We start from the raw sequence: 26,752 nt of genomic DNA, 5'->3' as shown, positions 1-26,752 counted from the left end.
TGCCCATGAAAAATTGGCTTGGGTCCAGTCAGAGTAAATGGGAGACCAGAACAGTGGAAACGGCCAGTGTCCATAAGGAGTGCAAGAATTCTTCGGATCCATTGGTGTCCTGTGGTCCATCAATGAAGGCTAGTGTTGATGAGATGACTCAGGTTGCTCACAAGGCTCCTGCAGTGGAGCTGGCTGACCATGAGCCGGTGTCACTGCTGGAGATGTTGGAGAAACAACCGGCTTTGAGGCTTGCATTGTAGGTTCCACTGACACTAAAACCACCTTCTCCTACGCAGAGCTGAAAGGGTAGTGTGATGCCGCCCTCCTGGTTCTGACTCAGGAGCAGTAGTCATAGCAGGAAAGCCAGCAAGCCACTCTAGATCTATCTGAATCTCTTCGACTTGGGAAGCAGCACTTTCGCAGAGACTACAGCAGGATGTTGATGAGCTGCGTTTCTGTGAAGACAAGTGCGATTGCTGCCAAGTAGAAGCAGAACCTTGACCTCAGGAGGATCTGGATCAGCGCTGGCACTCTGACAACAACTGTTAGCGCTGCGACTTACTCAGTGTGTTGAGTGAGAGGTTGCTCGGCTTGCCTCTGAATGATAGCAGGTCTGACTTCTTGAAGAAGACGAATAGGATAAACATCAAGAAGATCTAGACCTGCCTTGGCAATAAGTGGTCTTAGACTTACGCTCAACTGGCTTGGAATGTGTTAATGTTAATGTTAATGTTTTAAATGTTAATGTGTAGTTAGTTTCGCTGCTTTTATAAGTTTTAGTTTATTTATGATATTTTATGATTGTATCTATTATATGTTGTGCGCCGCCCAGAGCCCTTCGGGGACGGGGCGGGATAGAAATTTGAAGCATAAATAAATAAATAAATAAATAAATAAATGTTTGTTCCCTCTGCCTTTTGGCACTGGCAGAGAGGAACCCCTGTCCTTGGAAGTTGAGGGAAATGCTCATTTGCTCATAGGGACCAAGATCACTGAGGAGGGCATGGAAACGCCGACCAGGGCCAGGGATTGTTCGTACAAGGCTGCCTCCAGGCAGGAGGTCAGGACAGAACAAATCTTACAGGTAGAAGGGATATGCCCCTTACGTAATCAGAGTTAAAATTCCTTGTGGGTGTCATTCATTGAGATTTTAGTTAAACAGAACACTTGGGAGAGCTTCCAGAAAAATCAGAACAGAAGTTAATCAGTCTCTTCTGTGGCTCGTCTGAGCCTGCGCAGACCCATGTAGGTCTGTACAGAAGGCCACGATTACAAACTATGCTTGCCTACCAATCAGAAAGTATGATATGATTCAACAGATGCAACCCACATTTTAGCATTGCCATTTAGAACTGTGAGGTGGTCAGGTTGCAAAAAAACCTATTTTTAAAAATATGTACTCACAGTGATGTAATAATTAGAAAGGATTTTTAAAATGTTGAGAACATATTTATTTCATTTGCGTAATTTGCTGTTCTTATAGTGAATACTTATTACATTTTGACACATGATGAACAGCTAATCAGAGAAGTTCCTCTGGAGGATATGAACAGCTGGGGATGTTTCTCAGTCACCTCATGGGTCAAGAACCAGAACAGTCCCTTGGGTAACCAAACTAAAGTCTACAAGTTCAGAGGCAGGAAACCAATTGTCCAATCACAGCAAACATGAAGTGGAGGAGAGCCAGGGAATCACCACTACCCACTGAAAAATAAGGTGTTCTGAATAAAGGATAGAGTGCTACAAGAACAGTATAGCTCAAGGAATCAGCAGATTAAGGAACAGCATGGAAGAACTGCTACAGCACTTCAGAAGGCATCTAAAATACCACTGAATGAAAAGGGCATTGCTGTGGATATCTAAACACAGGGGCATAGGGCCATCTAGGAGCATCCAAAATACCACTGAATGAAAGTGTATGCTGTGTAGAAGATTCCTATGTATTGGGCCAAATACATATGGCATACCAATGGTAAAATCCGATTTTCCCTGAAGGCTAATAGAAAAAGACAAGTAGTAGAATTGCCAGACCCTTAGCCTCCAGTGCTTCTACCAGCTGAATGCAAGGAGTAGCTGCAGCTTGAGATCCTGCTTCCCCCCCCCGCCCCCTAGCCCAAACAGCTCCACAACAACCCATGAAGAAACACACGTAAGACAGGGAATCTTGATAATTTGCCTGTTCTTCCACTCTACTTGCTTCCTTTTCTGCTGTTGCCTGTACATACCCCTCCTTACCACTTTACTCCCCACTTCTCTGCCCCCCTCTTCTACAGGGAATAAGGCTGAATAGAAACTCCTGCTCTTCCCTCTTCTCACAGCCTCTGCCATCAGGTGGTTCCAACCCATTTCCACTCAAGCTGAGCTGACAGAGGAGCACTGTCTACACAAGCACAGACAATACCCAACTGTTTGGGATGTTTACCAGTCCCATCCACAGGGGTAGTAGATGGACAGTGGATGGGGATGGCACAGACGTTTATGGTTCTCGCTGAGTCATGCTAGCTCCACAGCCCTTTCATCCTCCCCCCCGGATTACATTGTTAAACTATTTTCTTTTTTGCTTTTCAGACTTTTCTGCAAATCTGAGAATTCCCCAGTCCCTGGTTCTAAGCATCTCTATATATGAACATGTTGGATATTAGATATAAGGATGGTTCCTGTTTGTCCCAAGAAGAGATTTAGCGATTCTAACAATTAATCTGTTGATACTCTAGTGGACTTCCAAATTTTTTCCATGGAACATTGGAGGGGGGGGGTGTTGCTCAACAAACACAAGCCCGAAGTCCTCAAGGGTGTGTTATTCTACCACATGACCAGGTGTCATGATGATTACTTTTCCAGAAAATATTTTATAGCAATCTGTAAATGGCATGAACGTTTCTGAAATAACCTGCCTTTGAAGGAAAAAACAAAACAATGAAAACTTTTTCTGTGACCAATACTTGTTATAATAATACTATGCCTAAGAAACTTTGGTAAGTCTTCCAAAGAATTTAAGCTATGCAGAGCCACAGCACATTTAAATAAGAGTTATGTCTGATTCTCTTATGTTTATTAGAAAAGGGTCAACTAGGACAATACGTTTGTAGCATTTTCTCACTTATATCAGTCCAATAACATTCTGGGTATTATTTTTTTAACCCCCCCCCCCATTGCATCTATATTTTTAACTTATCCAATTAAATCATTCATAAATTAATTTTTATCAGTTTGCTCCTTTTGACATTAATAATGGACATGTATTTAAAATAATTTAATGGACATGTATTTAAAATATTTAAAAAATATTTAATGTATCCTACTTAGTGACATAGTGACTAAAAGATGTAGGTTTTTTTTCTAGTACTATCCTACTTAATAAATCTCTTTGGGCATAAAATGAGACAAAATTAATTAACACCATAATGATCCACAAAAGCCAAGTAAAAGGATCAAACAGTATGGCAGGATTCTGAAATGAAGGGGAAGGTGAGTCAAAAATTCTCTCGGAATTCGGCTGAAGTTTATCATATCCGAAGTAAGGAGAAAAGAATGCTTATGTCTTGAAGAATAACACTGCAACAGAATAAAGAGGAGCTGCTGCATAGCAGCTGTTGCACAGAGTGGCCACCAGACCCACAACAATTGCTCCCATCACAACCGTGCTCTCCCAAATCACTGGCGAGGAGTAAATATTCTAGTCATGAGACAATCCAGTTGGCAAACTGCTGCATATATTTGGTTTGATCCAGTGCAAAATTTTCACTTGTGCTAGAGCTCCTGTGAAACCAGAAACTCAAGAAGACCCAGTAACTGCTTGTACAAAGTCAACCTTACCATATTCCCATCTGTGCTACTGCAAGATCTTGTACAACGAATCATGGGGTTCGGAAGTGAACTCAGTGGCACAGAACCATAATAAATTACAATGCCAGTTTGAAAGCGTCTGGTTTTATATTCTTTCGTTTGCATAGTGATGCAACATATAGAATTAATGTTTATATATAATTCTTGCTGCTTTTTAAAAACTAGACCATGTCCAGTTCAAAGGCCAAGGTCACAGGAAAGAATGTGTACTTTTTGCATGGTGAAGAGATTAAGTTAAATGTCCAAAATTCCTCAGATTTTAGTGCACAGTTCAAAAGTACAAACTTGAGAAACACAAGGCTGAGTCATCTACATTACAGGAATAGTTAGTCATAGGCAGACAAATCTTACACCTTCATGCAACATTCTCACATCACCAATGTTCTCAAAGTAACCACAGCTATTTGAGTTTGAAGTAAGCATCTGTTTTCCATGGACATTTCTCAGGAAACAGTGGTTTTCATACACTGACAATCGTTTCCATTTAGACAGATTCAGAGGAATGTTTCAGCTGCTTAAGATTTACTCATAAACTAGTTTATCTTTTTCCTTCAGGAGTACAAGTAAACTTATTACATTTGTATTCATAGAGCTTGGAGCATCATTTTGGTATGTGGGGCAGAACGTGGGACAATTCAGCACTAGCCCTGACTCCTGAAGATGTGCATAGCATAAAAGTACCTGCAATCACAACCAACTCTAGCATGCATCTTCTGATGTGCCATTCAAATGGCAAAAATTATATTACTTGCTAGAATCCTAAATACTCAAATTGTAGACCCACACATCATTGAAACGCACAACAAGAACATGGTGTTGATGACAAACAATAGCTCATAAGAGTCAAGCTGCATGAAAGCACAGTTTATTTCTTCCTGATTGCTGGGCTGCAATTTTTTTTTCAAAAAGCAAGGGTCAAGAATTTATATTACATGATTGTTACAATGAGGTAAACAAATACTAACTTTTTACCAGTAACAGAAAGTGTGCGTGTGTTATAAAAAGGCACCACAGAAGTCAAGAGTTAACCCAAGTTCATTTGATTTACAAGATGCTATCAAAATTCTGTCTGATCTGGAAAAAAAAACCCCTGGGATGTTACAAAACTGGAACTGCTAGCAATCTTAAATAAGCACTTGCCAGCTAATAAGAAGCACTCTATGGGATGTATGAAGTCTGCATGCCAAACAGCAGGCATCCTTATTTTGCGGTATAACTGAAAGATTCCAGCTCAGTTCCTCTTAATCATTGGTACTAGAATGGCTAGCTGGAAGGTCAGGAAATCAGAATAATGTCCTCAAGCATCTGCAATTGCATATTCACTAACATAACATTACATGCAACACAGTTCTGTACATCAACGAAAAGCCTCATCCAGCATTTACTTTTTACTGTGATAAACTTTGGCTATGGCTTTAAAATGTATTTGCTTAAAAGTATTTTTCCAATTACAATTGGCAGGCATATGCTAATAAAACACATATACAAAATCCTACCTTTTTGCAGACAAGTTCAAAATTAAATTCTCCACCAAGGGCAAGTTTGGTAACTTGGTCAAGTTTTATTTCCTATGAGAAAAGGGGAAAAAAAGTTTATTTATTCTTCTTAGACAGTTATAATGATAAAAATCATTGTACAAATCAGAGTGAAAAAGAATGTTACTTTTGGTTGGATATTATCCAGCAGTAATAACTCCCAAACTTTTCCCAGTGAAAGATCTAAGAGTGGTCAGTAGCACTTCAGCAGAAGAGAGAGAGAGCATGGTGCTTTTGCTTGTTGAGTGGAGTACCAGATCCTTCCACTGAGTCAGGGGATGGAGAAAAGACAGAACTAATCAACACCTTCTTTCCCTCAGTCTTTTCCCCAAAAGGAAACACTGCACATCCAGGAGAAAAAGAAACAGAAGATACAGTAGGAGAAATGCAGCACAAAATAAATAAAGAGGTAGTGCAGGAATACCTAGCTACTTTAAATGAATTCAAATCTCCAGGGCCTGATGAACTGCATCCCAGGGTATTAAAAGAACTGGCAGAAGTAATCTCAGAATCACTTGCTATAATCTTTGAAAACTCCTGGAGAACAGGAGAAGTCCCAGTGGACTGGAGGAGGGCTAATGTTATCCCCATCTTCAAAAAGCGGAAAAAGGAGGACCCTAATAATTGCCGTCCAGTCAGCCTAACATCAATACCAAGGAAGATTCTGGAGCAGATCATTAGACAGACAGTCTGCCATCACTTAGAAGGGAATACCGTGATCACAAAAAGTCAGCATTGGTTTCTGAAAAACAAGTCATGCCAGACCAATCTTATCTCTTTTTTTTGATAAAGTGACACGTTTGGTAGATGAAGGGAATGCAGTGGACAAAGCATACCTAGATTTTAGTAAAGCTTTTGACAAGGTGCCCCATAGGTGCTTTCGACCCCTTCCAGTCCGGCTTCCGTGCTGGGCATGGGACGGAGACTGTTCTCCCCCTCCTTCCGCAGCCTGGGGGTCCACCTGGATTCGTCTCTCTCAATGGAGACCCAGGTGGCCCATATAACCCGGGTTGCCTTTTTCCATCTTCGCCAGGCCCGGCGGCTGGCCCCCTTCCTCTCCCAAGCGGATCTAGCCACAGTGATCCATGCAACGGTCATCTCCAGATTAGACTATTGTAACTCGCTCTACGCGGGCCTTCCCTTGCGTTTGATCCAGAGACTAAAACTGGTGCAGCATGCGGCGGCGCGTTTGCTCACAGGCAGCGCCACCTGGAAACACATCCAGCCTGTGCTGCGTCAGCTGCATTGGCTCCCAGTAGAGTTCCATATCATTTTCAAGGTGTTGGTGTCGACCTTTAAGGCCTTACGCGGCCTGGGACCATCGTATCTTCGAGACCGCATCACCCCATATGTCCCTGTACGGCCTCTTCGATCAGTTGAGGCCAACCTACTTATGGTCCCTGGCCCCTCGGTGATGCGGCTGGCCTCCACACGGGCCAGGGCCTTCACGGCTCTGGCCCCGGCCTAGTGGACAGCTCTTCCTCCAGCCTGTCCAGGCCCTGCGCGGACGGGTGAGTTCCGCGGGGGCCTGTAAAGGCGAGCTGTTCCGCCGGGCCTTTGGAGGAACCGGCCGCTGATGGTGCCTCCCCCCTTTCATGGCCCTCTGCCTCATGGCCCTCTACATCTGGGACCTGCAATTCCTCCCTCTTGGGGAGAGGATTTCAAATACGGAGCAGCTGGATGCCATTTATATTTATTATTGTATTTTTATTGTATTATATTTATTATTGTATTTTTATTGTATTTTATTGTATTGTATTTATAAGATTTAGCTTTACTGTTTTATCGCAGCTTTTAAAGATTTTGCCATTTTATTATGTTTGTTGTTGTGCACCGCCCGGAGCCCCTCGGGGATGGGGCGGTATAAAAATCTAATAAATAAATAAATAAATAAATAATATTCTCGCAAGTAAGCTAGTGAAATGTGGACTACACAATGCTACTATTAGATGGATTTCTAATTGGTTGTCTGATCAAACTCAAAGGGTGCTAATTAATGGCTCATCTTCATCCAGGAAAGAAGTGACTAGTGGGGTGCCACAGGGTTTTGTCCTGGGCCCAACGCTATTCAATATTTTTATCAATGTCTTGGATAATGGAATAGAGGGAATGCTAATAAAATTTGCAGATGACCAAATTAGGAAGGGTAGTTAATACCCCAGAGGACAGAGTCAGAATTCAAAATGATCTAGACAGCTGGGCCAAAACAAACGAAATGAGTTTCAACAGAGATAAATGTAAGATACTACATTTAGGCAGAAAAAATGAAATGCACAGATATAGGATGGGTGACACCTGGCTTGACTACACTACATGCAAAAGGGATCTGGAATTCTTAGTGGACTATAAACTAAATATGAGTCAGCAGTGTGATGCAGCGGCAAAAAACAATGTGATTCTGGGTTGTATCAATAGGAGTATAGTGTCAAGATTGAGGGATGTAATTGTACCTCTCTATTCGGCACTGGTTAGACCTCACCTGGAATATTGTGTACAGTTCTGGGCACCGCAGTTCGGGAGGGGTATTGACCAGCTGGAGCGGGTTCAAAGGAGGGCAACCAAAGTGGTAAAGGGTCTGGAGTCTGTGCCCTACGACGAGAGGCTTAGGGAGCTGGGGATGTTTAGTCTGGAGAAGCGCAGGTTAAAGGGTGACATGATAGCCATGTTTAAATATTTGAAAGGATGTCATGTTGAAGAGGGAGTAAGCTTGTTTTCTGATGCCATAGAGACTAAGATACAGAGTAATGGATTCAAGGTGAAAGAAAAGAGATTCCACCTAAACATTAGGAAGAACTTCCTGACCGTCAGGGCTGTTCGACAGTGGAATTCACTTCCTCGGAGAGTGGTAGTGTCTCCTTCTTTGGAAGTTTTTAAACAGAGGCTGGATGGCTGTCTGTCAGGGTGCTTTGATTGTCTGTTACTGCATGACAGGAGGTTGGACTTGATGGCCCTTGTGGTCTCTTCCAACTCTATGATTCTATGATTCTCTGAGAGGAAAACTTTTGAAAGCTTCTGGATCTGGATTCCTGCAAGTTATCATCTAACTGCATGTTAACATCTAACTGCATGGTTTAAATATCTACTCTGAGGGAATTTCAGTCAGGGAGTGGATCTGATTTGAAATATACTGAACTCAGTGTGAGCTGAAAGCAGAAAAGACAGGAGATCTGAGAGTTTTATTTAAAGGTCAAAGCTGAAGGTGGAATAGAAGTGAGACTTTCTACAGTGACCATAAAGAAAGAAAAGGGAATATATCTTCTGGAAACAGAAAAATCTCTAAGCCAGTTATATATCCAGATGAATTCTCAGTCTGGTGTAGTAGTGTTCTGCTAAAGTTACCTCAGGAGGGAGATTTATGTGAAGTGGGTAGCTAACAATGTCAAGACTGCGTGAAAAGGTACCAGCCTGTCAGAATTCAAAATCATCATGAATTCATTTGACAGTAAAATCTATATGAATTATCTTAAAGAACCTCTCATAACATCTAAGCAACTGAAGAAATTTATAAAACTGAATTAAGAATTGTGCCTGTGCCAGAACTGATATTAGTATATAGTTATCTCTTGCCTGATTTCCATCCACTTGAAATATCTCCTGATCCCATCTGGTTTGTTTAATAAATTTTACTTCTGTTTGATGAACTTGTGTCAGTTCTTTGGTGTCTTGAAAAGGGGGATTGGCCATAAGAAAAAGAACAGGTTCCCTTCACCTCTATGGAGTACTTAGAAAAGGTGGAAAAACCTGCTCATTATAATTTGGAGGCTGTCTGAGTCTATCACAAATAGGTAGGAGGGTGAGGGGCTTGCCATACCTTCAAATTTTCAACAGTCAATCAGAAACCATTCTGGATAAAAGCACTACCTGGCCCTAACCACTTTCTAAAAACACTCCACTTCCTGGTGGGTACCAGAAAAGGTCTGACAGGAGCCATGGTGCCCATGCACACTATTTTTGGATTTGGATTTTAATTTGTATACTGCCCTCCCCCAAAAGGCTCAGGGCGGTGAACAACATCATAATAATATGATACATCATAACATAATGCAGTACATAACAATACAGTGCAATAATAAAGCTAATGATCCCAACAATAATAGTTTCAGTAGACCCTTAACAGTATATCAATATCAAATTAGCAAAATATCAAATTAACAATACACAACATTCCCGTATCAAATTGATCCAAACACAACACCATTAGTATAAAAGAACATAATAACATTACATAATGACAATATCACAGGGCAAAAACATCATAACATCACAACATCTATAATAACAGCAGCATCATAACATGTCCATCTAAGACAGGGGTAGGGAACCTGCGGCTCTCCAGATGTTCAGGAACTACAATTCCCATCAGCCTCTGTCAGCATGGCCAATTGGCCATGCTGGCCATGCTGGTAGGGGCTGATGGGAATTGTAGTTCCTGAACATCTGGAGAGCCGCAGGTTCCCTACCCCTGATCTAAGAGCATTCAAAGTATTATAACAAAAAACATAATAGCAATAATACAACAGCTTAATTGCAAGTGAATAACATAAACATAGATGGTGACTTAATCAACTACCCCCATAGCCTAGGACTAGCAATTACCACTGCAGTGCTAGTCTAATACGTTATACTTAAGCTAGTAACTAATCAGTCCCTCCTCCCCTTACCTAACACTACCTATAATCACTAGCAATAAACAAATTTATTGACTAAATACTAACACTAAGTACCAACACTACCTAAAAACATCCAAAGCTATCTGCACTAACAAAGAAGCAATGTTCACAATCTCTGGAGATAACTATCTTCAAAGTTCCCTCAGGATCTGCTGCCATCGCTGGCTCCGGCGCCCTGTTCCTGCTGGGCACACCCAGCCTCAGCTGTTGAGGGAAAGTCCCTTGGGCGCTGTATGGGGACCCCTGCCACAGGTTCCCAACATTGTCCAGGAGTCTCTGGCATCAAGGGCATGACATCCCACCTCGGCATTCCCACTGCCGACAGCAAGGCACCGTCCATAAGCCTGTTTTTCCACTCAGGAACAGAACCTGCAGCTCGGATTTGGAGAGGTTTGAAAGTCAGTTCAGCCAGGTGTTGTTGAGGGGCCTCTGCCACTGACCCCCTATGCCCGGGCCTTCCACGACCCTCAGAAGCATCCTTCATCTCCACTCTCGGTTCGGGGGGCTCACAGCATCTGCTGGAAGGATACTTGCCTGAACAAAATTGCAATTCAGTCACCGACTGGCTCACACACAGAGCAAGTAGGTCCATGCTTTTTCTGAATGGCTCAATTTAGTCCAAATTACGAATATTACAAAGACTAGTAATATTAAAGTTCTAATAGTGCTAATAGTAGTAGTAAAAAATCCCTTCCTAGGACCTAAATTATACTAAATTACCAGAGCTCTAAGCTAGTAAACTGCTCCAGGCGCCATCTTGAAGATCAATCTATGTTGGAGACCTTACCATAAGGTACCTTGAAGCCAACATGGGTAGTGCGACAGCATTTATTCGTACAACAGTCATTTGCCTGAACCAGTATGTTCAAAATAATTATAAAGAATTATGAAATATCCATTTACTAGAGAGGACAATGTTAATCTTACTTTTTACACTATACTGTGGCTGATAAAGGAAATAACATATGGAAAAATCAGATTGATAGACAAGTAGTCATCAAAGTAACTGTGCTTTATTAAAGGCAATCTTTTACAGAGGTTCTCTTGGGGAGCAACAGAAGGTTGCATCATCTCTCTGTTAGGGACAAATCTGAAATTCTCTTGCAATTTGTATCAATTTGATATCCTTTAATATCATAGGATTTTTTTAACCTATGATGACATTATAATCCAGACAGTGTAAGCGATGACCAGTGAGGATTGCTTTGGAATCCCTAAAATAAGGTGTACACTGTGTTCCATCACAAACTAGAACAGATAGAAAGTCAGCAGAATCCTACAGGGACTACGGTATGGCTTTGCTTCTCTCCATCTCTAGAAAATGCAAAAGTAATTCATTTTTTTCCTGATAGGAATCTGTAGTTTATCAAAACAGCAGTCTCTTGCTTATTCTTGTAAGTTTCTTTGGGGACAGGGACTGTCTATGTTTTGATTATGAAACTCCATAAGGTGCAGATGGTGGAGTTTAAACAAACAATAATACTTTGGCAGATATCATATTTGCCTAACAGGAAGCTCTTCTAAGGAGTCCAGTATCTCAATTTGTTGATAAAATAACTTGAACTGCTACATAACTAAAAACAACAGGTTGATACATAAACAATGAAAATTCAGCACAATGGGAAAAGGAGCCTAGTTGACTGTGAAATCCATTGGCTTACAAAATACCTCTGTGGCGCTGATGGAAGTCCAACTGCTTGAGCTATTGAAAAAAACAGCTTGGAGTCATATCAGGCAATGGAACAACATGAAAAACAATCTTGGCCTGGCTTGGTTGGTAAATGGAAAAGATGATCTAATAGGTATGTTCAATATCACCTCTGAGACGAAATTATACAGGGGTACAGTGGCACCTTAAAGATTAACAGTATTTATTTCAGAGTTCAGAGTCAGAGTTCACTTTCTCAGATGTTATATGAGGCTCAGATTCACAAAACTCTTTTAAGGTGCTACTGGACTTTGGTATAATTTTGCAGCAACAGACTAATGTGGCTATTCCGTGGATTTTGTGAGGTCAAAAGTATCGGAAATGGACAGCATGGTCCTGTTCCTCTTGGCATACATGATAATACCAGGCTTAGTCTTGGATCTAGAGACTAATGTGAGTAGGACTCTATGTGGGTGCAGAGCCCATAAACATGAGTTCACAAAGTAATGCATTATTAATACAAGTTAAAAAGAAGAGGAACTAAAAGACAGTACATTTCATTCCGCTTCTAGCTAAATTAGACCTGTCAATGGTCATGTATTTGAATCTGAGCTTGGTATAAAACTTTCATTGGAAGAATAAAAAAACATTCATTGTATTCCCTGCCCCATCACCACCTTCTGCTACTGATGCTCTCAAGTATATAATTCAGCAGAAGACAGATCAACTAAAGTGGTAAATAAGTATTGTTTCCTTCCATTCTCTAGTATATTTGTACCTTCGATAACTGAGTACACACTAATGATCAATGAGATATCCGCCTTCACAAACTCATCTTCTGGCAAAATAGTAAATGTCAGATATACAGTCCAATCCAGATGCACGAGGTTGAAATGGCAGGTGAGATTGGTAGAGGCCTGTGCTAATGCATTTGCCCTACCCCTGTAGGTGTAAAGGGCACCTATGCTGGCTGGAAGAGCAAAAATGCTGGTGTGTGGGCATCACTCAGCTCTTCGGAGGCCAAATCCAGAAGTAAGCACAACTGGGGAGCTATGCAAGCAACCGAGCAGACACCGGTGTAGGGAGGGGAGGCCAGGGGTATTCCCTGGGGTGGAGATGACTTTAGTCACCTTCAACTGGGCTTCTAGCCCAGGAGTGCAGCCCTCCACCACTGAAGACTTATGCCACACAAAAGTGTGTGGACCTGTTTAGGCAATGGGGCACAATGGGTAGCAGGAGGGTGTTTACATTTCCCTACTTTCCATGCCTGAGTATGCTGCCTGAGGCCACTTTGGTGATGGTGTGGCACTGCCTTCATCACGCCTTCCCTGGCCACCACAACACACTCTCCACACAGAACACCATAGCACACCATCCCTATCTGGATTGGGCTCATAATCTAGTAGACACATTGATCAGCTAATTGGTGAACAGGTTATACATATAAGAATCATGAATGAAAAAGGCTGCTAAAACTGGTACAGATCAGTCAGGTTCATGAAGCACTTTATGGAAAGCCAGTGTGGTGCAGTGGTTAAGAGCAGGTGCACTCTAATCTGGAGAACCGGGTTTGATTCCCCGCTCTGCTACTTGAGCTGTGGAGGCTTATCTGGTGAACCAGATTAGTTTGGGCACTCCAACACATGCCAGCTGGGTGACCTTGGGCTAGTCACAGCTTTTCGGAGCTCTCAGCCTCATCCACCTCACAGGTTGTTTGTTGTTGGGGGGTGGGGGAGGGAAAGGAGATTGTAAGCCCCTTTGAGTCTCCTTACAGGAGAAAAAAAGGGGATATAAATCCAAACTCTTGTGTTTCTTCTTCTTTAAATCTAAGATCTCTGAGTACATTTGAATGAATGAAAGATTTCTTCCTGTGGAGTGCAACTTTGCTGCCTCCTACCTCCTCCTGCTACTACAGGAGGGAAAGGTAAGCTTGTTTTAATTTTTTTTAACTTGGAAATTCCAGGATGACCCTGAATTTCCAGGATAAAAGCCAAAGCAAATAATTTTTCAGTGAATTGTTCATGTTTACTTAACTGTCTTAACTGTCCTAAGTTATATTTTATTGTAACTGCTTTAAGGTAAAACTGTTTCAAAGAAACTATTTTTGAAAATTAGCACAAGACCTGTTCATTACCAAAATATTTTTGTTCTAATCTTGCTAATTCTTTTGAAAACGTAATGAATATTTGATCAAATGTAATAAGTCAAACAGCCACTTCAGTTCTTAGTCATACTGTTCTTTTTCCCCCTTAGTTACTTGCCTTGCAGGTCTGAGTCCTTAATTCTAGAGAGTTAATTGAAAACAGCATTATCAACTATATATCCTCCATTTGTGAAAAAAAGTCCTGAGCAGAAAACTGTCAGCTCCTTATACAAAGTAGCCCTTCACAGAATTTGTCAGAAGTTGTTCAGACAGAAAAATGTGTGATGGTGCCAAAACTTGTACATGGCTGCATCCAATAACTCTTCCACAAAGATTTCCTCCAACAGAGAAGGATTTCCTTTATTACAAGATGGGAACCACTGGATTCAACCCAAAGAATTACAGATTGTCGAATCCAAACAAAGTCTTTTTCCCCCTCCAAACTCTTCATACTGAACAAACAAAAAACATAATGACAAATTACAGGGCAAGACAATGTATACTGGGGCTAGGATCCTTCTCCCCCAAATTAGAAATGCACAAATTTTGAACTGGAGTACATCAGGAAACATTTATGAAATTGTAGCAAACTTAAACAAAAAAACAAGTTGATGTACACTGAATAGCAAAACAACCATACTCCTGAGAAGTCTTAGGGAAGGCATAAAAATATGTTAAACTGTCATATGTTAATATGTTAAACTGGGCAACTAGTATAAACCCTATCTGATTGAGTACAATTCTGACCGCCTACCATGAATGGAAAATTGTTAAAGAAAATGTTAACAGAAGCATATCCATTTTGTTGTGATAAGCATCTGGTATTTTTAATTGGGTGTGAAGGCAAATTTGGACTTGACCAGTTTATAAAATAAAGAGTGGTAATCAGTGGAGCAAGCAGAAAATTTAGCCACTGAAAGTACAAGTTTAAAACAAAGGTATTTAAAATCCAGAAGTGAGCACACTCAGCATTTAAATTGATCCAAATAATTTTTTCTAGAGGTGGCTGTGAAGATAAGCCTGTAAGTGTCTTCTAGCTACAGTCATCAAAAAGCCAAGCCAGTTCTCAAGGATAGCTGATTTCCTGTTAGTATAAGTTAAGAATCAACAGAAACAGGCAAAAATAATGCTACAATGCTCAGCAAATGCACCTTCTTGAGATTACTGCATATTTCTGTGCCAAATGTAAGAAAGCAATGCCCTTTGCAGATGACTGTGAAAACAGACAAACCATGCTGGCGTGGTGTAGTTGTTAAGAGTGGTGGGATCTTCTGGAGAACCAGGTTTGATTTCCCTCTCCTCCACATGAGCAGCGGACTCAAATCTAACTGGATTTGCTTTCCCACTCATTGCCATGAAATCTGCCGGGTGACCTTGGGCTAGTCACAGTTCTTTCCCAACTCTCTCAGCCCCACCTATCTCACAAGGTGTCTGTTGAGGGGAGAGGAAGGGAAGGCATTTATAAGCTGCTTTGAGACTTTGAGAAAGGTGAGGTATAAATCTAATTTTTTCTTCTTCGATTAGGATGAACTATTGCATGCCTGCCAAAATGGGACACACTTCACCTCAGTCTTTGGCATTTAATAACTACAATAATATCAAGAAAGCCATGATGACAGGAAGAAAGTTACAATGGTGTGCCACACTCCACCAGTCTGCTACCAGTACCAAGTAAGCAACCTGTGTTATTTGCAATGTACTTAGACTTGTGACTCAAAAGTAAGCAGCTTGCCACCTACAGACTAGTCATGACTGGGCAACTAGAAACATACAATAACTGAATTGCTTTCTTAGATGTTGGAATCAGAGCATGGACAGCTTGGCCACATAGCTAAAATTTAGCAGTCTAAGTACTTAGGAGGAATACCACAAATGTCACTGAGTGTATGAAGGCTGGATCTCTTTGCCAGTCACTTTTGTTTTGGGATTCTCTCAGCACCCCAGTTACAGACCAACAAGCATTCATGTTTATTTAAGTACTATAAACTTAGAGACAGTTCTGTATTTAAATACCAATCTGGTTCTGCATAACACAGACAATGAAGCCTCACAAATTTAAATTACTAATAATCTAATTCTAATAACTGCAAGGCTTATGTTATTTGCAGTTGTGTTCTTCTGCACATTGGCAGATTTATAAACAGTCCCAGTAGGGCTGAACATAGAGTTCACTAGAGCAATCTGGCAATGTTGTGTACTAATTCTTTCCAAGCATACTACAATATGGACAGGACTTGGATTCACTCCATTTGTTTGACTTCAAGTCTTCTAGTCTATTTTAAAACTGTTTGTTTATTGCGTGATTGGTGGTAAGAAATGTGAGTAATGTGTCAAAATCTGGAATGGGGTGACTTGAAACAGCAAGAGGAAAATATTTTGTCATAAGATGGTGGTGAAAGTTCCAGTCCTATGACCACTACTGTGGTCCAAATTTATGCTAACTTTTACAGATGGAAAAATCATTTAAATTTCATTTCTAGTGGAGGGGTATGCAAATTGCATTGCATCTGAAAAACTATTTTACCAGTTATAGAAGAATTCACCATTGACAAGTTGTAGAATAATTTACCATTGACAAGGAGTTCAGAATCTTCCCATACCCACAGATGTGTCAATAAATCTAAAATTCACTGACAATTATTTGCTGACTCAATATAAATGCACTTAGACTATACACAATAGCTATCATACCACTAACCAGAGAACAATACAATTGAGGTGACTTAACAGAGAAATGTGGTTGAATTGGGGCAAAGACAGCTCTTCCATTGATATATGTTGGTTAAGATGCATGTAACTGATAGAAAATTACAACTAACACCCAGTGGCAGAGGGGCAAGGGGGTGCATTGCGCATCAGGTGCACGCCTGGGGGTGGTGGAAAATCATCCCCTGGCCCCTCCCCTTTTTCCTTGCGCCCCCCCTCCCACATTTACCTCAGTTCCTTTTCTTTTTCTACTACTTTTTCAGGCTGAAAAAGGGAAGGCCTGCATAGAGCGAGTTATAATAGTCTAACCCAGGGGTCTTCAAACTATGGCCCTCCATCTTCACCAGGCCCGGCAGCTGCCCCCCTACCTTTCGCAGGCTGACATGGCCACAATGATCCATGCAAAGGTCACCTATAGGTTAGACTTATTTTTGATCAAATTAAAAGACTGAGCACATGGGGGAAATTATGCAGGCATTCTGAGTGCTTGCTGATAAGTTGTATTTGAGCCTTAAAGAGCGTTCTTCGGAGCTCTCTCAGCCCCACCCACCTCACAGGGTGTTTGTTGTGAGGGGGGAAGGCCAAGGAGATTGTAAGCTCCTTTGAGTCTCCTTCAGGAGAGAAAGGGGGGATATAAATCCAAACTCTTCCTCCTCCTCTTCTTCTTCTGATACTTGATTAATACACCAAGTTTCAACAGTTAATAGGGTGATAAAAGGAATGTAAGGAGGATAAGACACAAGTCAAAAGTCAACAGTATTTGATCCTCCAACCCTGTATGATTTACTTGACAGTCTGTAGTTACAAAGGGTGCATATCAACATGAAAAATAAAACTGGCCAAAAATCACCTGAACATACTACTCAGATGGAGAGGTTCTGAGATATTCACTATGGACTGAAGTAGTAAATAATAATCAAAACCAAATTCAGAGAATCATGCTTACGTTTGGGAGCTCAAGATTTCCCTTGCTGATGTTAGTGCAAAAGGCAAAGCTAGGCTGTAAAGATCTTTCCAGCATGAGTTTTCCCATCTATTTCCCTTTTTCCACAAGGCAAATAATTTGGAAGGAGGACAGTTCCAATAATTTGGAAGGAGGACAGTTATTATAATTATATTATAATAACTGTCCTTCCAAATTATTTGCCTTGTGGCAGGGATAGGAAAAAGGAAAATAGATGAAGAGAACTTGAAGGCTGATGGTTCTGAGTTTGAAACTTCCCTGGATGAGGAGTTAGTAAACTCCTTTTCAAATTTGCCAAATCAGGATTGAGTTGAAATTAGTAACAGACTGGAAGGTCCGAGAAAGAATTTACTGAAGATAAATGGGGCTTCTCAGAATCAAGAGTTTACTTCTTGCGCCTAATTCTAACAAAAAACAATTTCTTTAACTGCTACTATTAGATTCCACAGCTATTGCCCTAAATTCCAACAAGAAAGGAGTCTCTACTGACCTCTAGCCCCTCATGTAATGACACGGCTGTTACTAAGAATAGGCATACTGGTAACAACGGTTGCATTTTTACAGATTTGTTTGGCCAATTGGATTTGATAACCAGTGATTGACTAGGAAAGTCATACCTATGGAACAAACAACTCCTTAAATTTTCTCAGTATCTTGGGATTGTTATGGGTTGACCAGATAGGTTGAGGGAAGGAGCTATGCATAATTTTTTTTAAATCAAAGCTGATTTAATTCTCTTACAGGAGACCTGGTGTCTAGAGACCCCCTTCACTGAATGGTGTTTTTTTAAGGGCCTGTGTGTCTGTTTTTTGAGGAGGGTTTTTACTTATGTGGGGAGTTTTCTTTGTTTTTGGCCATGTGCTTGCCTCAGGCTTCTGAGAGGTTGGACTTCTGGAGAGTCACCAGCTCTATTTAACTGCCATCCAGCTCTTCGGAGCAGTCTCTGAAAGGCAGAGGTGCATGACATAATATCTGAGAGGCAGCAGAAGGGAAATGAACAGAGAGCAAAAGGTGAGCTCTGTTTTTTGGGAGGTTGTCCTTAAATCAGTTATAACCAATCTTTCAGGAGAGACTAGAAAGTGAATAAAAGACCTGATTGGGAGCAAAGGCGTCAGCTACTGGGTCTCAGTCCATACAGCTCAGTGAGCAGGAAGCTTGGCTAACACTCATTTTGTAAAAGAGTTTAGACTTTAGAGGGAGACTATTTGAAAGGGAGGCTTATTTAAGACTGTTATTTAAGACTACTAAATAAGGATGGTCAGGGAGTTGCTGCAGTCGTCTGCAGAATTGTATGTTTGTTTGTTTTTGCCAGAGAATGCGGGTAGCTTTACCTACAGCAACTGCAAGTTGATTGCTCTCTTGAAGAGAAGGTCTAGCAGCTTGAGGTATAAGTCTCTATTCTTCAACACATTAAGAAGAATGAGGGTTTCGTGGAAAGAGTGGAGCAGATAGTACTGGGTGCAAACAGACCAGGGAGTTCTCTAAGGAGGGCAGCTTTCATAAACAGGAGGTAGGCATTTGAAGAAATGTGACAGGTAGAAGTAGAGGAACCAGGAAGCATTCTGTGAGTTTGAAGGTACAGAATTGATTTTGAAGTTATCTCCCTTGTCTGTGAGGATAAAAAACAGGCACATAAGCAGCAGTGTCAGTCCTTGGAAAATGTACAAGTGACAGAAGGTTCACTCCATGGAATGGTCCCTGAAAACCCCCAGAGGAGACATGTGGTGGTGGTAGGGAACAGAAGCAGTGTTTTGCAGGCCTGACAAGATGTCTCAAGAGGTGTGCTGTCTCCCTGGGACAAAAAATCCTGATGTCACTAAGAGGCTGACAAGACTTGTCAAGCCCACTGACTATTATCACTTCCTTTTGACCTACATGGAAACAAATGACACTGCAAGATGTAGCTTTTAGGACATCACAAAGGATTTTGAGGCTCTGGGAAGGAAGCTGAAGGATCTGGATGCATAGGATGTCATTTCATCTCCACTTCCAGTTCAAAGGTATGGCCCAGGGAAGGAAAGAAGAATAGTGAAGGTGAACAACTGGCTTCGCAGATGGTGCCACTAGGAACGTTTTGGTCTGTGGTTTCATGAAGATGGACTACTGGAAACAGATGGGTTGTACCTCATGGCTGTAGGTAAGAACATTTTTCATAGGAGGCTCACAAACCTGATAGGAGGGTTTTAAACTGAGTGATGTTGGAGACGGTACCAAAGTACAAGTAGGGGCCTTCACTGATCCCAGGTTCATGTTGACATCCATTATGGAAACCGGGTTCAAATGATCCATTAAAAGATCAAGTGGCGTATTAGGCCTTTCTTGTGGTATGTCTGTGTTACAACTGACACCTAGATCAAGGTGTATTCTTGATATTTTATGAGAAAAAACTTGGCAAAAGTATCACGTCTAATTGTTTCTGCCTCATAAGAAAGATAAGAAAGGCTCAGATTTTGGCCCCACCAGGTGCTGAACTGCCTTGAACAGCTGGGACTGTTGTGAGCTAGCGGATGCTGAAGTAGCAGAGCAGTAATACTTCTTTGCTGCCATCACCACTGTTTATAGTTCTTCCAATAAACTCTATAGCAGTGATGGCGAACCTTTTTGAGACTGAGTGCCCAAACTGCAACGCAAAGTAGAATGATTTATCAAATTTGGTACAAGTTCACCACCAGTGTCATTCTAGACATGGCCTTTTTAGGTCACCCAGCTCCATGATAAACCAAGGGGCAGTTTTTCCACCACATAAATATGTTGTGGAAATAGCTTGGGATAAAACCTTAAAACCCAATGCTGTGGCCCTAAAAAATTGCACCCTGTAAGGTGTTTTTTCAATTTATTTTTTAGCATTAAGGAAAAGTCTGCCCACGGGTCTCCCACATAAAAGTATAGTTTAGCCCTTAATAAGATGAACGTATAAGAACATAAGAACAAGCCAGCTGGATCAGACCAAAGTCCATCTAGTCCAGCTCTCTGCTACTCGCAGTGGCCCACCAGGTGCCTTTGGGAGCTCACATGTAGGATGTGAACGCAATGGCCTTCTGCGGCTGTTGCTCCCGATCACCTGGTCTGTTAAGGCATTTGCAATCTCAGATCAAAGAGGATCAAGATTGGTAGCCATAAATCGACTTCTCCTCCATAAATCTGTCCAAGCCCCTTTTAAAGCTATCCAGGTTAGTGGCCCATCACCACCTCCTGTGGCATATGTCCAAACACCAATCACTGCGCGTTAAGTGAAGAAGTGTTTCCGCTTTATTAGTCCTGAATTCTTCCCCAGCATTTTTCAATGAATGCCCCTGGTTCTAGTATTGTGAGAAAGAGAGAAAATTTCTCTCTCTGTCAGCATTTTCTACCCCATGCATAATTTTGTACAGACTTCAATCATATCCCCCTCAGCCCGCCTCCTCTCCAAGAGCTAAAGGGGAGTCCCCAAAGCGGCTGCAGCCTCTCCTCATAGGGAAGGTTGCTCCAGTCCCTCAATCATCCTTGTTGCCCTTCTCTGCGCTTTTTCTATCTCCTCAATATCCTTTTTTTGAGATCACGTGACCAGAACGCTGGACACAGTACTCCAAGTGCTTGATGCGCACCACTGCTTTATATAAGGGCATGACGAAATCTTTGCAGTTTTATTATCAATTCCTTTTCTAATGATCCCCAGCATAGAGTTTGCCTTTTCACAGCTGCCATGCATTGAGTTGACATTCCCATGGAACTATCAACTAAGGCCTAAATCCCTTTCCTGGTCTGCTGACTGATAGCACTGACCCTGTAGCGTGTAATATGAAGTTTGGATTTTTTTGCCCCTATGTGCATCACTTTACATTTGCTACATTGAACTGCATTTTGCCATTTCTGAGCCCACTCACCCTAATTTATCAAGGTCAGCGGAGCTCTTAATCCTTTGTGGTTCTCACCACCCTACATAATTTGGTATCATCTGCCAAGCTTGGCCTGCCACGCTACCCACCCTACTTCCCAGGTCATTTTACGCTGAATAGGTTAAAGAGCACTGGTCCCAAAACGGATCGCCAGGGACACCCTCCTACATCTCTCCATTGTGAGAACTTCCCATTTACACCCAATCTTTGTTTCCTGTTTCTCAACCAGTTTTTAATCCATAGGAGGACTTCCCCTCTTATTCCTTCATTGCTGAGTTTTCTCAATAGTCTCTGGTGAGGAACTTTGTCAAAACCTTTTGGAAATCCAAGTAGACAATGTCCACGGTTCACCCCTGTCACATGCCTGTTTACACCCTCAAAGAACTCTAGTAAGTTTGTAAGACAGAGTTTGCCTACAAAAGCCATGCTGACTCTTTCTCAGCAGGTCTTGCTTTTCTACATGTTTTATAATTTTATCTTTAATGACAGATTCTACTAATTTACCAGGAACAGATGTCAAACTGACTGGCCTGTATTTCGGGTCCCCTAGATCCTTTCTTAAAGATTGGTGTGACATTGGCCATCTTCCAGTCTTCAGGGATGGAGCCTGATTTCAGGGATAAGTTGCATATTAAAGTGAAGAAGATCCAGCTATTTCATAGCTTGAGCTCTTTAAGAACTCTTGGGTGAATGCAATCTGGGCCAGGGGATTTGGTAACATTTAGTTTATCAATGGCTGCCAGAACTTCTTCCTTGTCTACCACTATATCTTAGCTAGTTCCTCGGATTAAGCCTCCTAAGCTTGGTTCAGGTGCAGGAATGTTTCCTCACCTCCTCTTGGGTGAACAGATGCAAAAGAGAATTCATTCAGCTTCTCTGCAATCTCCCTCTGCCATCTTTTAGCACACCCTTTGTTCCTTCATCATCCTACTTGGGCCTACGCTTCCTTGCTGGCTTCCTGCTTTTGATGTACTTGAAGAACTGTTTGTTGCTGGTCTTGATGTTAGCAGCCATCGTTCTTCATAATCCTTTTGCCTCCCTTACAGCTAACTTGCTTCTCTTTGCCCACCATTTGTGTTCCCTCTCATATTCTTCATCAGCCAAACTGGACTTCCATTTTCTAAAAGACATTTTCTTTTTTTTGATAATTTCCTCAACCTCTCTTGTTAACCATGGTGGCTTTCTTTTGGACTGGGTGCTGCCTTTTCTAACCTGTGGAACACATTCCAGCTGAGCTTTTATTACTGTGTTTTTAAATAACCTCCAAGCATCCTGGACAGTTTTGACTCTCTTGATTTTCCCTTTCAGCTTCCTGCGCACTATCCCCCGCATCTTTGAGAAATTTCCCTTTCTGAAGGCGAATGTAACTACACTAGTAGTTGCCACTTGTTCGCATGCTGAGATAAACGTATGTATTAAACACTGGAATAAAACTGTGTTATATGTTTCAGATTGGAGCTGAGAGTGGATGTTGGGTCTCAGAAAGCAGGATAACACAAAATAGCAGTCAAAAGCTGTTGAAGACTGCAGAAAATTTCAGTCGGAAGGACCCATTCAACATATGGAAAATATATCTAACCATCTTTCTTCAAGGAACAAGCATCAGTAAGCAAGACAGCAATTTTGTGGCAATTTTAAATGAAGTAGCTCCTTCAAACTACTATTTAAAGGCTACTGTAGGAAAGTATCTCAGCTATCACACTGCAAAAACCAACTTCAGCAAAAGGAAAAAAACTAGGTCATAACATCATTCAGTGGGGCAAACAAAAAAGCCAAAATTATAATGCTTGAACATTCATTTCCGTAGAAAGACCTCAGTTCTGAATGTCAGCATTTGCTTGGGATAGTATCCTCTAATTTTGACTCGTAGTGGATTCCAGATTATCTTCCCCAAAGTCACAATTGTTACAATTATGAGAAATACAGGGGTAACAATCTAGCAACTTCTCCTGGTGTGTGACTGGACTGGCTATTTAATTCTAGGTAATCACAATTCCAATGACAGAAGGAATCAGATGGTTTTTGCCCTTGTCGCCTTCAAATAAAAATAGAATCAGATAGAAGAACTGTGAGTGCAAATGCCTACTATTTTTTTATTCTTCACTGGCTCCTTCCTTCTCTTCAGGGAGGAGCTATGGCTCAGTGACAGAGCATCTGCTTGGCATGCAGAAGGTCCCAGATTAACTCCTTGGCATCTAAAAGGATCAGGTAGTATGTGATGTGAGGGTCATTTGAGACCCCAAAGAATTACTGCAAGTCAGAGTAGACAATATTGACTTAATGGACTAATGATCAATTCAGCAGAAGGCAGCATTGTGTTAAGTGTCTCCTTACTGTTGCACATAACTGAGGAATATGATCCCTAACACAATAGCGAGGGAGTTAATTTGGCCAATTCTCCCCATTGTGCTAGAATTCCCTCATGCCACATTATTCTAAAAAGACTTTCCATGGTGCTTTTTTTTAAAGGGGCCACAAATCCCAGCCAAGGAAAAGTTGGAAAAATCTGAACTGGATGCATCCAAAGGACTTACCAGAAGCTATTTTTGGGGAAGCAGTGAAGGAAGTCACAAAATGGCAGCCAAGATACTTTCCTTCCTTCATTACTGCAGAGATGAGAGTGGAGAGTAACAATTAGGGATGAGCAGTCTCTGCAAATTCAGAATGGTTCTTATGTAATGAACAATTTGCACAAATATGTAAGCTAAATCCAAACTGCCATTTCAGAAACCACTTCTCTTTAGTGCTTAGAAGAATCTGGTTCACAAAACAAACTTACATTAGATAATAACATTCATGCTGCTCACTGGAAGGACATTCAAATGGACTTAATTCGTGTCCTGAGGGCTTGAACTTCAGTCCTACATGAGATAGATGTCATCTGATCTATCACCACCACTTGCCCCAGTCTGGAAGACAAGGCTCTCCAAGATTTGTCATGATGGATTCGCTTCAAAAGGGGTACAGCTTGTAGAGGTCTGAAATCCAATCGGAAGTTAAGTCCACTAAAACTGGCTCCATCTTCTTCCTCTAAAATATATGGATGATTTTTGAAACTAGAAGCAAAATTTCATAGCAATATTGGTGTGCTAATACTGAACCATTTCAAATGCCATTGAAAGTGCAAGTGTTTAATGGATCAACCACTGCTTTCCATCCATATCCTTGAAAGGACTTGTTGTCTACGTTCCATATTGGTATGCAGTATGCTCACAAGACTAGTCATGTGCCATTTTTGCTGCCTTCTCCCTTTGTTTTTTTGTACCTACTAGGATTTCCCCATCCAATGCCTTCCAAGCCTTCATCTGCTCCCACAATTTCTCATGGAATCAAGCATTTGATGATTATATGTTATTTCTCTAGTCAGTGCCATTTTTGGGATGAATAACAGTCAGGGACTGGAAGACTTATTTTTGGCCACTGCTGCTCTACAGTCACTGCTGCCAAAGCCTTTTCTTATAGAACTAGTATTATAAACAAATTTTAGGTGCTATGGACAATGCTCTGACATTATGGCAAAACAGGTGAGCATCATTCCACCCTCCCCCTCTTTAGGAATTATGTGGGAAGCTTTCAATTCAATTTTCAAAGGAAATTTTGAATTCAAGTTCTTTGGAAGTTTTGCTAAATACATAAATTAAATCCTTCTCTTGGAATCAGGTTTTGGATTCATGGCATACATTTCACAGACCACTAAAACACAAATGACACTAGGAACAGCTGACGTTGAGATTAACGGAATGAAAGCAGGAAAAAAGGCTAAACACAAAGCAGATTTAAAAATTCATTTTTAAGAACAAGGGCAAACCTTGAGCTGTTCTGCCTTTTATTAGTTCTTATTACTTAATATTTATTACATTGCTTCCTGAACTGAGAAGGCAAATAATTCCAGCTGCAAATCATGTTTTCTTATTTTTAAGAAACTATCCAATACTGAATCAATTCAAAACTACACAATCACAAATTCAATTGGATTACTGTATAATAATTTATCCTTCTGGCATAGTAGTGTGTCTAAGAAGGAAGGCAATGAAAGGCAATTTAGAGCACTGTCACATATTTCAAAGAAGCTAAAGGCCACACAACTTTTCACATCAAATGCACAAAGAGAACTCACAAACATCTTTTATGAAAAATCTCTAATTTTTTTTGCACATTAGTTCAGAAGCACTGTCCCTCCAGTAATCCTGCATGTATTTGTGAAAAAGTTTTTAAAGAACCCCAGTGATATCACATGCAAAAACACATCCAGGCACCACAGCACTAGCTGAAAAACAGAGAAGGAACCTGTCCCACTATTGTCCTCCTCACTAGGATCTATCAATCCACTGCCTTCCAAACCTTCATTTGCTCCCACAATTTCTCTTAGAATCAAGCAATTGATGAATTAAATGGTATTTCTTTAGTTAGTGTCATGAGAACAGTGTAGTGCTCTATCACTGTGTGTGAGTGTATGAAATCTCCATCCTCCATCCTTAAACTGCAGTTGGTCCTTGAAATCCAAAGGATCCAAAGGTAAGTTTTTGCCAATGGAAGTATGGTTTGGGGCAATTCTCACCCCTCAGTGAAAACTCAATGAGTTTCGCAGGGCCTGCAAGACTGAGCTGTTCCGCCGGGCCTTTGGGGAGGCTGGCCGCTGATGGCCCCCCCTTTTTAACATCTGCAGATCCTGCCATCCCTCCCCTCTTTTAGGGGATTAGTTAGTAGGTCGCCAGCTGTTGTACATCTGTTGTACTTCGGTATCAATACGCTGCTTTTAATGGGGTCTGGTTTTAATGTGTATAGAGCCATTTCTTTAATGATTTATTTAATTACCTTTGAGATTTATTGATTTTATTTTGTGCTCTATTTATATGTCCCGTGTTCACCGCCCTGAGCCTTCTGGGGGAGGGCGGTATATAAATATAATAAATAAATAAACTCCCTCCCTTTACCTTGAGACATTGTGGAATTCCTACCCACTAAGCAGCACCATTTTAAAGAGCTCAATAAGATGTGGCAGGAAGGGGAAATTGATAAAAGGTGCCCCTCCAGAAGTGCCTTACAATGAAAAGTGATCTATGGCTCCAATACAGATGAAAGCATTATGCTGATGTCAAATCTCAAAGATAGAGGTGGTAGCAGAAAAGTCTACTACCTACAGAAAGGGTAAGTGAGGAGGTTTGAATTTATCTGGTTAATCATTGTCCCCTTCAGATACCATTCTAGAAGAGTCATTTGTTTGATCATTCTTAGTATCCTTCACACTTGCCCAAACGGATATCCTCTAAAAGCATGCCATAAAGTAATCTATCATAAGATATTTTTGTCAGGCAACCTGTTCCTAAGTGGTTGTTGCAGCTAAAATTATACCCTACAATGATCAAGGACAACC

The 26,752-nt window shown here is 41.2% G+C and overlaps 1 protein-coding gene across 1 annotated transcript in view; it reads right to left on the bottom strand.

Moving 5' to 3' along the window:
• The window catches only part of SRFBP1 (serum response factor binding protein 1), a 71,916-nt gene that overhangs the window by 10,584 nt on the left and 34,580 nt on the right, over positions 1–26,752 (bottom strand). The window contains exon 4 of the mRNA XM_048502540.1: positions 5,334–5,405. Coding sequence (XP_048358497.1) covers positions 5,334–5,405 — 72 coding nt within the window. The remainder of the gene's footprint in view (positions 1–5,333; positions 5,406–26,752) is intronic.

The sequence above is a fragment of the Sphaerodactylus townsendi genome, linkage group LG07, assembly GCF_021028975.2.
Source record: "Sphaerodactylus townsendi isolate TG3544 linkage group LG07, MPM_Stown_v2.3, whole genome shotgun sequence".
NCBI classification, from domain to species: Eukaryota; Metazoa; Chordata; class Lepidosauria; order Squamata; family Sphaerodactylidae; genus Sphaerodactylus; species Sphaerodactylus townsendi.
This window is presented reverse-complemented; position numbering and strand designations above follow the sequence as displayed.